At 43.5% G+C, this 17,072-nt stretch overlaps 1 protein-coding gene across 2 annotated transcripts in view; it reads right to left on the reverse strand.

Annotated features, from left to right (window-relative positions):
• LOC119974002 (protein bicaudal D homolog 2-like) overlaps positions 1 to 17,072 on the reverse strand; it is a 127,195-nt gene that overhangs the window by 47,383 nt on the left and 62,740 nt on the right. For both annotated transcript variants that reach the window (XM_038812763.1, XM_038812764.1), the window contains exons 5-6: positions 6,335 to 7,363; positions 5,079 to 5,230 (exon numbers count right to left, since the gene is read on the reverse strand). In XM_038812763.1, coding sequence (XP_038668691.1) covers positions 5,079 to 5,230; positions 6,335 to 7,363 — 1,181 coding nt within the window. The remainder of the gene's footprint in view (positions 1 to 5,078; positions 5,231 to 6,334; positions 7,364 to 17,072) is intronic.

Genomic DNA, 17,072 nt, shown 5'->3' on the forward strand with positions numbered 1-17,072 from the left:
GGTGTCCTTGTATGCAGATGATCTGTTAGAGGAGATAATGAAGCTTCTTAGGAGCTTTGGTTCCTTCTGGGGTGTAAATTTATTCCAGTGAACTCCCCAGGGAGTGGAGCTGACTTGGTAACGTTGCCTTTTTGCTTGGCCATGTCCAGCTTCAGTTATCTGGGAATCAAGATCATCCACGACTGGGCCATGCTTCATGGACTCAATTTTACTCACCTAGTGAATGGGGTTAAGTCTGACTTGATTAAGTGGGCCAACCTCTCTCTGTCCTTTGCAGGCAGGGTCCAGTTTGTAAAAATGAATGTCGTCCTGAGGTTTTTATTTTTGTTTCAGTATTTCCCAGTTTTCCTTCCCAAATCTTTCTTTGTGAGGGTTATAATAAAATGATATTGCCCTTTATAATAATAATAATCTTTAATATGTGACAAGTAGGCTTACATTAATACTGCAATGAAGTTACTGTGAAAAGCCCCCTAGTCGCCACATCCGGCCAAATAAAATCCAAAAGGTCAGATTTTAGCCTCCTATGCCTTACAAGAATGTAACATATAGTGGAGGATTAAAATGTTTGCAGTCACCTGACCCTTCAGCAATGCATCATTGTAAAGAGTACATCCTGGCCAGGTAGACAAGAAGCTCAATAAAAATTCAATTAGAGGTCTGATAACATGATTCAGACCCCAAAGTTATTTTAACTCCCAGCAGCCATGTATGACATCAAGTACTCACTGGCTTCACCAGGAGCACTGGGCACAAAGGAATAATAGATCCAGAAGAGGGCCAAAATGGCCATTATGATTTCTGTCAAAATATGAACCGTTTCCTCCAGGGCCAGGGGACCCTTCAAAACCTAGGGATTTCCTTGCCCAACATCAAGAAGTTTCCACGTCCCATTAGTATCTAAAATATATATCCCATTTGTAATTTCCATCTTTGGGGATCAATGAATTTATGAATAATATACTCACATCAAATATGGGGGAAATAGCCTTTTAATACAAACCTTATACAACTTTTAAATTAATGTACTATTTTTCTAACAGCAAGACTATTGGATCCCCAGATTTCCAAGTGTTAATGCTAGTCAGGCCATGAAGAAATGAGGCAAAGGCACTTTGCATCAGAGTTTTGTAAGATTTTGGACGTTTCAATGTGAACCTTTAATACCAGTTATTAAATGACAACTAAATGGGTGGACAAGAAATCCTGAATAATTTCCAGGAGAGCAGAGTTTAGTTTAACGTATTTAACAAGGATGGATTACAGAACCATTGAACCTAGCAAGTTTGAACGGCCTTGATTTCTTCAGACTGTAGAAGAACTAACTGCTGTTGCAAGACTTATTCTACATTTGGGCAGTACAAACATGATTAGAGATACCAGTGTCTGGTTGGACCTTCGTAAAACTATCAGAAGCTATTTTACAATTATAGCAACAGTATAAACAGAGCCTTGTAAAAAGTGATTTCTAGGACACAGACCTGAAGCAGCTCAAAGACAGCTTCGATAGTCTCTCAGGTAAAGTAATTGATCCTACAACTTGAGTTCGATGACTGGCTAAGGTTGAAAGCATCTCTAGCTGTAAAGCTATGTGCCTTAAAATCAATTATTTCAGTATCAGTTAATCCATATCTTGCACAACCGAGAGTGTCAAAATAAAAATTCAGTTCTTTTACTTTTCAGCTGTGAAGACATCAGGCATTCCCATGTTTTATGCACATAGTCAAACAAATATTTTAATTATCAGAGTGGCGGCACTGTGGCACAGTGATTAACACTGATGCCGTACAGCACCAGGGACCTGGATTAGATTCTGACATTGGGTGACCGTCCATGTGGAGAATGTACGTTCTTTCCGCATCTGCATGGGTTTCCTCCTGAAACTCCGGTTTCCTCCCACAGTCCAAAGATGTGTAGGTTAGGTGGATCAGCCATATTAAATTGCCCCTTAGCGTCCAAAAGGTTAGGTGGGGCTACGGGTATTGGGTGGAGGAGTGGTCCTTGGTAGTGTACTCTTTCAGAGCGTCAGTGCAAACTTGATGGGCCAAATAGCCTCCTTCTGCACTGTAGGGATGCTATGGTAAAGATTCTGTGGTTCTAAAAATTTGAAACACTTTAAATACAGTCGCCAGCATTTTACTTAAAAAGTATTATTATTTACATGAACTAATTTGGCCATTCCATTTTCAAGTACATAGAACAGTAAGAAGTCTTACAACACCAGGATAAAGTCCAACAGGTTTGTTTTGAATCACTAGCTTTCAGAGCACAGCTCCTTCCTCAGGTGAATCTCAGGAATCTGTGCTCTGAAAGCTAGTGATTCAAACCAAGCTTGTTGGACTTTAACCTGGTGTTGTAAGACTTCTTACTGTGCTCACCCCAGTCCAACGCTGGCATGTCCACATCATAGCTATATAGAAATCAACAAAATGCTAAGCTATTACAAAAGCAGAACAAAATCCTGCCAAAAGATCAATTTGCAATTCACAGAGAATGTGAAAGAAGAGAGGCAAGAGGGATCATTAGAGTTCTGCACTAAAAAAGTTTAGAACATAATCATATATACATGTGCTTTTCAGTTTTTGAAAAAGCCTTTGATAGAATGAACTGGGTCAAACTAATGGAGATATCAGCTAACATTGATATTGGGTGGAGAGATAGATCCCTAATAAAGGCTTAGTATATCGGTCAAGCTGCAAATGTTAAGTTAGAAGATGGAAAATCAGAAGTGACTGACAGAGTACTGTGAAGCAGATGCTGTTTATCACCAGAGTTGTTCAATTTGTGTGCTGGTATAATGAGAAATGTTTAATCAGAGAAAGGAGTGAAATTTGGAGGTCAGCTCGTGAAACCGGTCAGATTTTCTGATGACAAAGCCATGCCATAAAGTATCATTACTGAAATACAGTTGTTGGTAGATCGCCTGATTGCTGCAACAATGGATTATTATACGATACTGTGGGCAAGACCAATATCATGAAGGTTTCTAAGAATGCATGTGAAAGAGTGAGCATTTTAATAACTGAGGAACAGTTGCATCAGAAGAGGCCATTTACATATATATGCTCAGGATGGCGGATGTGGCAAGAAAATGAGAGATTTACAATAGGAAAAGTTAGAAAGAAAGACATGCATTTATATAGCGCCTTTTATAACTTCAGGATGTCCCAAAGCGCTTTACAGCCAATGAAGTGCTTTCAAAGTAGTCATTATTGTAATGAAAGAAATTCAATAGTGAATTTGTAGACTGCAAACTCCCATAAGAAAAGGTTATTTTTTTTTCCCCAAGTGATGTGGAATGAAGGGTAAATATGAGGGGAAATATCAAAGTAATGCCACATGACCTTTTAATCCACCTGAGAGCACAGACAGGGTCTCAGGTAACATCTCATTCAAAAGACTTCAACTCCAACAATGCAACACTCCCTCAGTAACACATGGTTGTGTCAACCTAAATATTTTTGGCCTCAAGTCATTGGAGTGGGACTTTAACCCACTACCTTCTGATTCTTCGGAGATAGTGACCAACTACTTTCTGACTCTAAGGCAAGAGTGCTCCCAATTCAAATAAACTCAATATTACTGGAAGAGAAAATTGACTGAACAAATAATTTGCTATCTGAACAAAGGTTAGTGATGGGATTGGTATAGATATGGAAAATAACTCTGTTTTGTTGGCAATGTGACATGATGAATATAGTTTGGTTAGTTACATAACACACCAATGCACAATTATGGAGAAAAATACAAGGTTCTCCTTGTCTGATGTCTATTCATCAACCAACATCACCAGAAAATAAAATATCCAATCATTATCACATTGGCTGATGATCTTATTGTAGATAACTATTGCTATTTACTATATTACAACTGATTGTTACAAAGTGATTTATTGGCTCTCAAGTACATTGGGAAGTGCGGAGGTTATAAAATATGTTAATGAATGCAAGCCTTTCTGTTTGTATTCATTCAGAGGGGGCAGCACGATAGAACAGTTTGGTAGCAATGTTGCTTCACAGCTCCAGAATACCAGGTTCAATTTCCGGCTTGGGTCACTGTCTGTGTGGAGTCTGCACATTCTCCCCGTGTCTGCGTGGGTTTCCTCCGGGTACTCCGTTTCCTCCCACAAGTCCCGAAAGGCGTGCGGTTTGGTAATTTGGACATTCTGAATTTTCCCTCAGTGTGCCTGAACAGGCGCAGGAATGTGGCGACTAGGGGCTTTTCACTAACTTCATTGCAGTGTTAATGTAAGGCAACTTGTGACAACAAAGATTATTAAGAGGGTGCATAAATTGGACCGGATTTTTTAATAAGGAATGGAATATTAAGAGATGTTAGAAAGATTTATTGGAAGGAAAATAAAAACAAGAGGGAGGAAAAGGAGGAAACTTCCAGACCAGCAAAAGAATGGGAAGTCATTTGGAGAATTGATAAAACCGTGCAAGACAGTGATTTGGGAAAGAGGAAATTAAGCCACATCATCTAAATTATTCTTTAATCTGTACAGCAAATAATAAAGGACGTATGACATACTTATTAAAATGCAATTCAAGAAACCTGTGATATCATAGTATGTTGCTCAATACACTGTAGCAAGTAGCAGCAGAACCTGGTTTGAATCGGTGATTTATCATACAGTACTTACTAACTAAATCAATATTCTTCAGGATAATAATAATAATAATGGCTTATTGTCACAAGTAGGCTTCAATGAAGTTACAGTGGAAAGCCCCTAGTCGCCACATTCCGGCAACTGTTCGGGGAGGCCGGTACAGGAATTGAACCTGCACTGCTGGCCTTGTTCTGCATTGCAAGCCAGCTGTTTAGCCCACTGTGCTAAACCAGCCCCCAAGTGACTTTACACAAATGCAATCAAACAGAACTCTGGAGCAAATCAACAATGTTGCAGGTTTCCCCCCAATTATCGGGGCAGCTATATTGGGGGGTACTATATCCCATCCTATCTTAGTTGAGGAAGATACAAGGTCCCAAAGAAAAGACGTTGGCCGAAAAAAGGAAATGGAACAAGTGAAAAATCATATTTGTGTACTTAAGCAAATTAAGAATATAATTTTTACCTTGTTGCAAACATGGCTCTCAAGGATGAGAAAGTAGCAGCATCTTCTTTTAAAGCCTTGAGCTCATTTCGCAGTTTCATTATGGTTTCGGTGACCATAGCTTTCTCAATTTCATATTTACTCTTCAAATTTGCAAGGGCAACTTCAGCAGTCTAAAGAATAAACAATTTTAATTATTTTGACCTGATTTTTATATTTTTAAACTAAAAATGAATTCCATAAATATGACTAATTATTTGAATTAAAGGCAGCACATAAATTTGAGTTGTTAACAGCAGTGGGAAAATGGTGCACATGCACATTAATCTCATTACATATAGTTTTGGAATGAAGCTACAATAATTTGATTCAAACACCCTTTCTAAACCACCTAGAGTGAGTTCTTCAACACCCAGGAAAATCTTAGCTACTGAAAGAACCATTTCACCAGTCACCCCTGACTTAAGCTAACCAAATGCAGCACCTGAAAGAAAGCACCAGTTCCTCACACTCACTGTCTTTAAATTCAATAATCCCAAACTAACTAGGAATTATATTTCTTAATCCTGGACAACCCCCAATTTTGTTATGTGACTGGAACAGACCCCAATTTATATTTGGAAACTGGATGGGAAACCCCAACAATTGTTCAATTTGTAAACTGTGAGGAAAGGATACTTGACCCCCAGGAGTGATTCCACTGACAAATAGGGATTTTTTCTATTAAAACAAACTTTATTATTAACACAGGATTAACTCCATTAACTTCCAAGGAAGAAACAGCTTTTCAATTAACAGTTAAACAGTTCTTCATTAAAAAAAAGGTATTACTTTTCCATCTACTTCTAAAATCTCAATTGTGCAAAATACACATACAGTTCAAATGCCACTAATTGGTGAAGTTGCCACTTTGTGGCTTACAGTTTTATTCACAAGTCCTTGGAGAGAGGCTTTCGGAAGTCAGTCTGAGAAACACAACTCCTTTCTTCAAAACCCAGAGCAGAACTCTTAAAATCGAACTAAAAATGGGCACAGGACAGAAATGAAAAACAGACCCAGCCCCTCCCATGAGTGACATCACAGCCTGCCAAGCTGTTAACCACTTAAACACAGGTTAAGGTATCCAGATTAAATGTCAACTAAAGCCAAGTTCTTTTTATAACATTACTGTAAGACATAGAAAAAAAATTATATATATATTTCCTGCATTCATCACAGTAGCTCATAATTTTCTAATCAATGTTTTACATTCAGTTCTAGAATGATCTTGACTCTACCTGCTTGTTCGCTTTGAGGACAGTCCTCAGTGTTGCTATTTGTTCTCTCTTGGTGCTCAACAAGGATTTCAGTTTCAAGATCTCATCCATATATACTTCTTTGTCTTTGTCTGCCAGTGGCCCAAGTTCAGGTGATGCAGCACGTTGTTTGGACAGTTCTGTTGATCTATCAACTGCTTTTTGAAGGTGCTTGATCTGGTCTCGAATGACAGCAATTAAGTTGTAAATGTTCATTGGCTCTTTGCGTGGATCACTGGAATAAGTCAATGGGGAGGGCAAAGGTGAAGCAGAAGATGGTACGGTGTCTCCATTACCATTTTCCACTTTTCCCATCTCCCCTGGAAATAGTCCCTTAGTCAGCAGAACTGGCGATCTTCTTTCTCTACCTTCTGGACTACTACGAACATCTTTGCCTTCTTTGAAATAATCCAAAATCACCCTGTTGGGTGTTTCATTGTTGCACATACAAACATGGTTGTAGAGATTTGCTAATTCTTCACTGAAAGTGACCAACTCATCTTGAGCGACAGTTAAGCTACCTTGGGTTCCTTCAGCAACCTCACTTACTTTCTTCAGCTCTTTTTCTAGGCAAGTTACCTGGTCCCGATCTTCTTTATTAGTTTTCTCCAGTACTTCAAGTTTTTCTGTCAATACTTGGATTTCATTTTCATTCCTGGTCTTCTCTTTTTCACACTTATTCTCATAATCAGTGTACTTGGTCTTCAGACTTTTTAGTTCTTCCTTAAGTTCATTCACATCAGCTACAGCTACCTTGTATTTGCACTCCAGAATCTCAGGTCCATTTATGTCTACTTCATAGTAATCCCCATCTTCATGACTATCTCGCTCTTTTTCATTATCAAGTGAAGTCTGTCGTTCTTTGCTAGCCTGAAGTTTTTTCATGGCACTGACATGCTCAGTGAGTCTATTAACTTTCTCGTGCTGTTCTGACAAAGCACCTCTGGCATGTTCTAGCTGCTTCTGAGACTCTTGGAGAGTAGCAAGCAACGAGGTCTTCTCCCTTTCCACCTAAAATGCATGGCAGCAAGAAATAAAGTTAATAAAGAATGAAAAAATAAACTTGCATTTATATACCACCTATAAAAACCCCAAATGTATTTATTCACCAGCATAATGTAAGGAAATAGGAAGTAGCAATTCGTCGATAGCAAAGTAAGAAAAATCAATTAAATAATGATCAAAAATCTCTATTTGAGAGAAACTGATTGTGAATAAATATTGCTCAAAATGGAGAACCTGGGTGAATCTTTTTACTGCTCTCACCAACAAATGAAGCATATTGAAAGCATTGTTTATAAAATTATACAGTTAAAGGGGTTCATGACAAATGATCACAAAACCAACCTCTTGGAGGCTTGTCCAATTAAGAACGGCAGGCAGCCGCCCAATTCTGGAGGGCCAATAGTAGATTGGCAGTCCCAATGTCAGAGGTGGGAGCTGCTAAAGTAGGAAGGATGAAGTAAAGGTTCCTCGATTCCCCATTGCCAGCTATAGATTATCCAAGAAAGACAATTTGGAGTGTTAGGGCCCTCAGACATCAGGAGGAAAGCCCTCCATGGTGATAGGCACTGCCGCAGTTGTGGCTGATTTTTGGAGTAGTGATTGGAACTCTTGCTCCAACCTGCGCAGCTGGGCCACCTCCTGACACAAGATTAAATGCCCAGTTAGGGTTGGGAAAATGCTTTCAATTAAGTTTTCAATTAAGCCCCCCCCTCCAAACATTTGGACAGATGGCTGTTGTACAGGGCCCAAAATCTCATCCAAAATCTGGGAGGCAGGTTGGGGTGTCCGAAAGCCGGCATGCCACTGAGTGACAAAATAAATGGCTGTGACTCAGGCAGCTTCAGTTCAGAGTCAATAAGCTGGAAGTCAAGCAAGAAACATTCTGCAATGCATCAGGGAGGGCAAAGTTACTGCACATTTAATTCCAGAAGATAGTCACACCCCTTAGGCTAGGATCTTCTGATTTGGTCAGTGGTGAAGGAAAGTGGGATGTTGACCGAAAGCGAGGCAGGTGAGGGATCAAGAAGGCAGAGATGGTAGAGCCTCAGCCCCTGCAATTCTCCAACACGCCTGAGGTTCTTTCAGCTTGAATGGATGCGAGTGGGGGCTACGGAGGAGGACGAGCAAACTGACCATGGTACTGTAGCACAGGAAGCCATTCAAGCAGGGTAAAGTAAATAGAAATGTAGTCATAGTAGGGATCAGTATAATCAGGATGATAGATACAGTTCTCTGCAAAAGAACAAAAGTTCAGGATACTCTATTGCTTCTCCTGTGCCAGAGTTCTGCTTGGGGCCGGTGAGAAACTTGCGGGAAAGGGAAGGATCCAGTTGTTGTGGTCCACATAGGTGCCAATTATATAAATGGGTTGAGGAAAGAGGTTCTGCTTTGGGAGTATGAGCAGCTAGAGATGCTGAGGGAGTTTGAGCAGCTAGGGACTAAATTACAAGCAGAACCTCAAAAAGGCAATAATCTCTGGATTATTACACAAGCCACAGGTAAATTAGTATAGGGTTAATAAGATTGGGGGGTTGAAGGATTGGTGTGGGAAGAATGGGTTTTGATTCAAGGGGCACTGGTACCAATACCAGGCAAAGAGGGAAAAGTACTGTTGAGACGGTTCACCTGAACCATGCTGGGAAGTGTTCTGGCAAGTCATATAACAAGGGCAGAAGTGAGGGTTTTAAACTAAATATTAGGGAGAGGAATCACTCGAGGAAAGATATGGAAATTAAAGGAAGCCAATAAAGCAAAGGTTGCAAAAAGGATAATCAAGATATGACAGGAAGGTACAGAGCACACTAATTTAAGAGTGCACCAGTAGATAAGGCGAGAGTTTGTAAAAAAAAAACAGCAAAAAGACAAAGAAAGGCTCTGTATCTGAATGTGTGTGCCATTTGCGACAATTTCGATGCATTGTCAACACAAATAGAAATAAATATGCGCTTGGCTGCAAAGTGACATAGGACTTAGGGGTAGGCCATTCGAGTCTGTTCCATCATTCAATATGATCATGGCCGATCTAGTGTGGTCTCAGCTCCACCTTCCTGTCTGCCCCCATAACTTGATTCTCTTGCCCATCAAAAATATAACTCAACCTTAAATAAATTTAAAGACCCAGCCTCTAATACTTTCTGGGGAAGAGAATTCCAGACTTATGACTCAAGAGCAAAAAATTCTCCTCATCTCAGTCTTAAAGTAGATCACTTATTCTTAAACTATGTCCCCTAGTTTTAGTCTCCTCCACAAGAGGAAACGAGGTATCCATCCCATCAAACCCCCTCAATATATTAATTGCTTCAATTCAATCTCATTCTTCTACACTCAGTGAGTATTGGCCTAACCGTTCAACATTTCTTCATAGGATAGGCTCTTCATCCCAGGAATGAATCGACCAAGAGTGGGACCTAATATTCAAGGGTACTTAACATCTCGCAGAAGTGCGCAGTGGGGGGTGGACATGTGTTAAGCTGGAGCTTGACTTGGTGGATTGGGTTTTTAGTGTTGTTGTTTGGGGGGGTGGGGGGCAACTGTTACTGGGGGACAAATGGGAGAGTGGGAACGGCGACAGCCCAAGTGGGGACTCAAGACCAGGGGGGGGCAGCAATCTTGATCAGCAAACGAGTGGCACTCAAGGCAGGGAGAATCGTGTCGGACAAGGGGGGTAGGTACATAATGGTGAGTGGGAAGCCTGAGGGGGTGCAAGTGGTACTTGTGAACATATATGCTCTGAATTGGGACGATGTGGAATTTATGAGGCGGGTGTTAGGTTAGATCCCAGACTTAGAGTCACATAACCTGATCATGGAAGGGACTTCAACACAGTCACTGATCTGGAATTGGACCGATCAAAATCCAGGACAGGGAGGAGGCCGGCTGCGGCCAAGGAATTGAAGGTTTTTATGGAACAGATGGGGGGAGTAGACCCATGGAGGTTTGCACGGCCGAGGACGAAGGAGTTTTCCTTTCTTTCACATGTCCACAAGGTATACTCTCGCATCAACTTTTTTGTTCTGAACAGGGCGCTAATACCGGAGGTGGTGGATACTGAGTACTCGGCAATTGCAGTGTCGGAGCATGCCCCGCACCGAGTGGATCTACGGGTTAATGTGGAGAGAGGGCAACGCCTGCTGTGGAGACTGGATGTGGGGTTGCTAGCGGACGAGGCAGTCTGTGGACGGGTTAACAGGTCCATCCAGAACTACCTGGAAACAAATGATATGGAGGTCTCTGCAGCGACGGTCTGGGAAGCTTTGAAGGCAGTAGTCAGAGGGGAATTAATCTCGATACAGGCCCATAGAGAAAAGGTGGAACGGGCTGAGGGGGATAGATTAGTGGAGGAGATACTCCAGGTGGACAGGAGATACTCGGAGGCCCCGGACGCAGGGGGACTGAGGGAGTGGCGGAGGTTACAGGTAGAGTTTGGGCTGTTGACCACAGGGAAAGCAATGGAACAGTTGAGGAAGGCAAGGGGGGGCGATCTATGAGTACGGGGAAAAGGCAAGCAGAATGTTGGCACACCAGCTCAGGAAAAGGGAGGCGGCCAGTGAGGTAGGTAAAGTGAAGTGTAGAGACGGTAATACTGTCCTGGACCCACGGGGGTGAATGAGGTGTTTAAGGACTTTTATAGTAAATTATATGAGTCAGAACCCCCAGTTGGGCTGGAGGGAATGAGGCAATTTCTGGATCAGTTGAGGTTCCAGAGGGTGGAGGAGAATCTAGGGGAGGGGCTGGGAGCCGTAATTGAGATTGAGGAAATAATCAAGGGGCTGGAGGGCATGCAGTCGGGCAAGGCCCCAGGGCCTGACGGCTATCCGGTGGAATTCTATAAAAAGTTTTCAGAGATATTGAGCCCACTGCTGGTGAGGGCATTTAACGAAGCAAGAGAGAAGGGAGTCCACCGCCCAACAATGTTGCAGGCCTCGATTTCATTGATCTTGAAACGGGAGAAGGATCCGGAGCAATGCGGGTCATACAGGCCGATTTCTCTACTGAATGTGGATGCCAAACTGCTGGCTAAGATACTGGTCACAAGGATAGAGGACTGTGTCCCGGGGGATTTAGGGAAGACTGGATGGGATTTGTTAAGGGCAGGCAACTCAAGGTCAATGTTCGAAGGCTTCTAAATGTTATTATGATGCCCTCAGAAGGAGAGGAAACGGAGGTGGTGATAGCGATAGATGCTGAGAAGGCTTTTGATCAGGTGGAGTGGAATTACCTGTGGGAGGTGATGGTAAGGTTTGGGTTTGGTGAGGGCTTTATTGACTGGGTGCGGTTGCTCTATCAGGCACCAGTAGCGAGTGTGCGTACAAACCGGCTGAGGTCAGGGTACTTTGAACTACACCGAGGGACGAGGCTAGGGTGCCCCCTCTCCCAGTTACTGGCCATAGAGCCATTGGCCATGGCATTAAGAGCCTCTAGGAACTGGAAAGGGCTGGTTCGGGGGGTGGGTGGGGGGGTGGAGCACCGGGTCTCGCTCTACGCAGATGACCTGCTCTTGCATATTTTGGACCTGTTGGAGGGGATGGGGGAAGTAATGCGAATCTTGGGGGAATTTGGCAATTCTTCGGGGTATAAATTGAACATGGGGAAAAGCGAGATGTTTGCGATCCAGGCAAGAAGGCAGGAGAAGAGACTGGGAGAGCTGCCGCTTAGAATGGTAGGGAAGAGGCTTGCGATATCTGGGAATCCAGGTGGCCCGGGAATGAGAGGTACTGCATAAGTTAAACCTATCCCAGTTGGTAGAACAAATGGGAGGGGACTTTGAAATGGGACATGTGCCCACTATCACTGGCGGGGAGGGTACAGACCATGAAAATGACAGTCCTCCCCAGATTTCTGTTTGTCTGTCAGTGCCTCCCCATCTTCATCCCCAAGGCCTTTTTGAAGCGGGTGAATAAGATTATTTTGGGCTTTGTGTGGGCGAGTAAAACCCCGTTAGTGAAGAAAGTGTTACTGGAGCGCAGTCGGGGGGGAGGGTGGGTTGGCGTTGCTGAACTTCTGCAATTATATAGCCATGATTAGGAAGTGGGTAGTGGGGGAGGGGTCGGCATGGGAGCAGATGGAGGCGACGTCATGTAAAGACACCCGTCTGGGAGCATTGGTAACGGCACCTCTGCCGTTCTCACAGGCCTGATATTCCACAAGTCCGGTGGTAGTGGTGGCTCCGAGGATCTGGGGGCAGTGGAGGAGGTATAAGAGAGTGGAGGGAGCATCAAATTGGACCTCCATTTATAACAACCACAGGTTTACTGGGTAGGCTAGATGGTGGGTTCTGGAGTTGGCAAAGGACAGGAACTAGAAGGATCAGGGATATATTTATAGATGGGAGCTTTCCCAGCTTGAATGCTTTAGAGGATAAATTTAAGTTGCCAGCAGGGAATGGTTTTAGGTATCTGCAGGTGCGAGATGTCCTGAGAAAACAGGTGCCAGCCTCTCCGCTGTGGCTGCAATAGGGGATACAGGATAGAGTCGTTTCCAGTACCTGGGTGGGAGAGGGGAAGGTACCGGATATTTACCAGGAGCTTTCGGAGGCGGAGGAAACTCCAGTGGAGGAGTTTAAGGGCAAGTGGGAGGACGAGCTCGGAGGAAAGATAGAGGCGGGTCTATGGGCAGATGCCCTAAGCAGGGTTAATACCTCCTCATCGTGCGCCAGGCGTAGCCTGATACAATTTAAGGTAGTCCACCAGGCACACATGACAGGAGCTAGGATGAGCAAATTTTTCGGGGTAGAGGATAGGTGTGCGAGGTTCGCGGGAAGCCCAGCAAATCATGTCCACATGTTTTGGGCATGCCCGAAGCTGAGAGGGTTTTAGCAGTATTTTGCTGAGGCAATGTCCATGGCGCTAAAAACACGGGTGGTGCCAAGTACGGAGGTAGCGGTCTTTGGAGTGTCGGAAGATCCGGTAGTTCAGGAGGCTAAAGAGGCCGATGTCCTGGTCTTTGCCTCCCTGGTAGCCCAGAGACGGATCTTATTAATGTGGAGGGACTCGAAGTCCGCAAGTGTAGAGACCTGGGTTAGTGACATGGCTGGGTTTCTCAGTCTCGAGAAAATACAGTTTGCCTTCAGAGGGTCAATGTTAGAGTTCTCCTGGAGGTGGCTGCCGTTCGTAGACTTTCTCAGGGAAAATTAAAAATGTCAGCAGATGCAGTATTCCCCGGGGGAGGTGGGATTGTTGTTGTATGGTTGAGGTGTGTGAAGATTGGGCTGGGGGGGGGATGTTTATTTTACCATGTTGATGTCATTGTTTTTGTTACTGTTATAAAAAATTTCAAATAGCTTAATAAAATATTATTTAAAAAAGCATTGCGAAAGTTCAGATACGGAGGGGGAGGGGCCCCTGTACTCAGTGCGAATTTTCGGGAAGATGGAGCCTTGGTTCAACAAGTGTCTCCTCATGGGGCAATGTTAGTGTCTTCTGTTTATTTTTTGTTTCGTATTACTATTTACTCATTGGGGCTGGAGAGGTAGTTCAATTGGTTTATTCACGTGTGGAGAAGGATCCGGACAATGAGGCGACAGTCTGATCGGCACCAGGGGCGGGAGCTGCCAGGGTCAGCTGACTCGCGGGAGCATAGTGGGAGGTGAGCAAGTGCCCAGCTGGTGCTTGGCGGGGGTTTGTGGGTCGGGGAGGGGTGCTGTTTTGCTGACAGAGGAGGTATCAATTTTGGGGTACCAATTGAGGGTCGGGGGTGGCGGCTCCCTGTGGGGGCACTCGAGGAAGCGAAGGGCGCGGGCTCGAGGTTGGCCAAGAAATGGCGATAGCTAGTCGGGGAGGTGGGGGGTTGAGCCCCCCCATCCAGGCTGATCACGTGGAATGTGAGGGGTTTGAATGGGCCGGTCAAAAGAGCGCACATGTTCGCGTATCTAAAGGGGTTAAAAGGCAGACGTAGCAATGCTTCAGGAGACACATTTAAAGATAGCAGATCACACGAGATTGAGCAAGGGATGGGTAGGCCAGGTGTTCCATTCAGGGCTACAGACCAGGGGGGTAGCAATTCTGATCAATAAGGGTGTGGCATTCGAGGCTGGGAGAATTGTGGCAGATAAGGGAGGCAGGTATATAATGGTGAGTGGAAAGTGGGAAGGGGTCCACGTGGTGTTTGTGAACGTCTATGCTCCGAATTGGGATGGTGTGGAATTTATGAGACGCATGCTAGGCAAAATGCCGGACTTAGAGTCACACCACTTTCCCAGTTTGAAGGCGCTAGAGGACAAATTTAATCTACCGCCAGGAAACGCCTTTAAATATCTGCAAGTACGAGCCTTCTTGAAAAAAACAGGTAGTGGCCTTTCCGACACTGACATCACTGAGGATACAGGATGGTCTCCGGCACCTGGGTGTGGGAGGGGAGGGTGTCAGATATCTGCCAGGAACTACAGGAGGCGGAGGAAGCTCAAGGGCAAGTGTGAGTAGGAGCTAGGTGAGGAGTTGGAAGCGGGTCTGTGGGCAGAGGTCCTGAGCAGGGTTAATTCCTCCTCATCATGTGCCAGGCTCAGTCTAATTCAATTAAGATGCTCCACCGGGCACACATGACGGCAGCGAGAATGAGCAAGTTTTTTAGGGTAGAAGACAGTTGAATGAGGTGCAAGGGCAGCCCTGCAAACCATGTCCACATGTTTTGGGCATGCCCGGAGCTTCGAGTGTTCTGGCAAGGGTTCACGAGAGCAATGTCCAAGGTGCTTAACACACGGGTAGTGCCGAGTCCAGAGATAGCGATCTTTGGAGCGTCAGAAGACCCGGAAGTTCAGGGGGCGAAAGAGGCCGACGTCTTGGCCTTTGCCTCACCAGTAGCTCGGAGACGGATTTTATTAATGTGGAGGGACTCGAAGCCCCCCCCGAGTGTAGAGACTGGGGTTACCGACATGGCTGGGTTTCTCAGTCTCGAGAAAATAAAGTTTGCCTTAAGAGGGTCTATGCTAGGGTCATCTCGGAGGTGGCAGCCGTTCGTCGACTTTCTCGGGGAAAATTAAAATGTCAGCAGCAACAGCAATCTGTGGGCGGGTGCTTCATTGGGATGGTGTGGGAAGACTGGGTTGCGTGGGGTAATGTATATTTAATTGCTATTGTATATTCTCTTTTTGCACTATGTTAATGTTCACTCTAGTTTGTTTTGTTATTATGGTTACGACTGTTTTATTATGAAAGATTCTGCAAAACCTTAATAAAAATACTTTTAAAAAAAACATCACGCAGAAGCGAAGAAAAGGTGGTTGGGTAGCTCTGTTAATTAAGGATGCCATAAGTACAGTAGTGAGAGATCAAGGTATCAAATCAGAGATGAGAAATAGCAAAGATTAAAAGTTACTTCTGGGAGTAGCTAACAGTAATTACACTGCAGAACAAGGATTATAGGGAGAAATAATGGAAATTTGGAAGGAAGGTAGAGCAATAATCACGTGTTTTTAATCCACATGTAGATTGGACAAATCAGATTGATCATGGTAGCCTGGAAGATGAGTTTGTTTTTGGGACAGTTTCCCAGAGTTGGTAGACTCTTAAGAGAAGGATGCACCATCCATGGCTAACTAAGGAAGTTAAGGATAGTATAAAATAGAAAGTAAAAGTGTACAATTCAGCAACAATTAGTGGTAGGACAGAAGATTTGACAATTTAAAAACTAAAGAATTACTAAAAACAATTGAGAAATTAGAGTGAGCGCAAAATCTAGCTACAAATATAAAAACGGACAGCTATTTAAGACGGAAAAGAGTTAACTGAAGAAGTGTTGGTCCCTCGAGTGAGAGTCTGGCAAACGAATGATGGGAAATAAGGAAATGGCGAAAGCGTTAAACAGATATTTCCTGTCTGCTTTCACTGTAAAAGACACAAATAGCATCCCAAAAATACCTATAATTCAAGAGGTGAGAGGGAAAATAGGGAAATTTTGCTGCAGTTGTGCAGGGAATTGGAGAGACAACATCTAGAGTATGGTGCACAGTTTTGATCTCCTTTTTAAAGAATATAATTCTATTAGAAGCAGCGCAGGGACGGTTCGCTCGACTGAGTCCTGGGATGAAGGAGGAAATCTTATGAGGAAAGGTTGGGAGTAGTTAAAATAATAAGATTTATTAAATAAATAATTGTAGTTGATCTAAATATTGTACCACTTTCTAGAAGTTAAAGACCACTGTTTCAGGCAACATATCTAAGTGTAATTAAATCTAGGTGTGAACCACATGGTTTCTAAGTGGCAAATTCACAATCTCAGTTATGCCATTATATGCTTGCATTGACTAACCAATTCCACACAAAGAATGGAAGAATATTAGTGGGGAATCATTCAAGCCATTCATTCATATCATCGAACCACTGGATTAAGAACAAAATGAGAAAACACTTAGTTTCATGTGCTGCACTCTCAAGTGAAAGTCTGCGAATGAAAAATAATGTAGGAATGGGAGAAAGATTAAAGTTTCTAAATCTGTAACTTGGTGAAATTTGTATTAGCTGCTTTTTTTTAAAAATTGAAAATATATGAACAATACTTTGTGCAGCAAATATTCCTGTTCGAGTTTTCGGAATGTTATTTAACAATCAACTTGTTTTGGGGCAGCATGGTGGAGCAGTGGTTAGCACTGCTGCCGACGGTGCCGAGGACTCTGGTTCGATCCCGGCCCTGGGTCACTATCCGTGTGGAGTTTGCACATTTTCCCAGTGTGTGTGTGGGTTTTACTCCCACAACCCAAAGATGTGCAGGTTAGATTGATTGG

This window comes from Scyliorhinus canicula, chromosome 11, assembly GCF_902713615.1.
Source record: "Scyliorhinus canicula chromosome 11, sScyCan1.1, whole genome shotgun sequence".
Taxonomy (NCBI): Eukaryota; Metazoa; Chordata; class Chondrichthyes; order Carcharhiniformes; family Scyliorhinidae; genus Scyliorhinus; species Scyliorhinus canicula.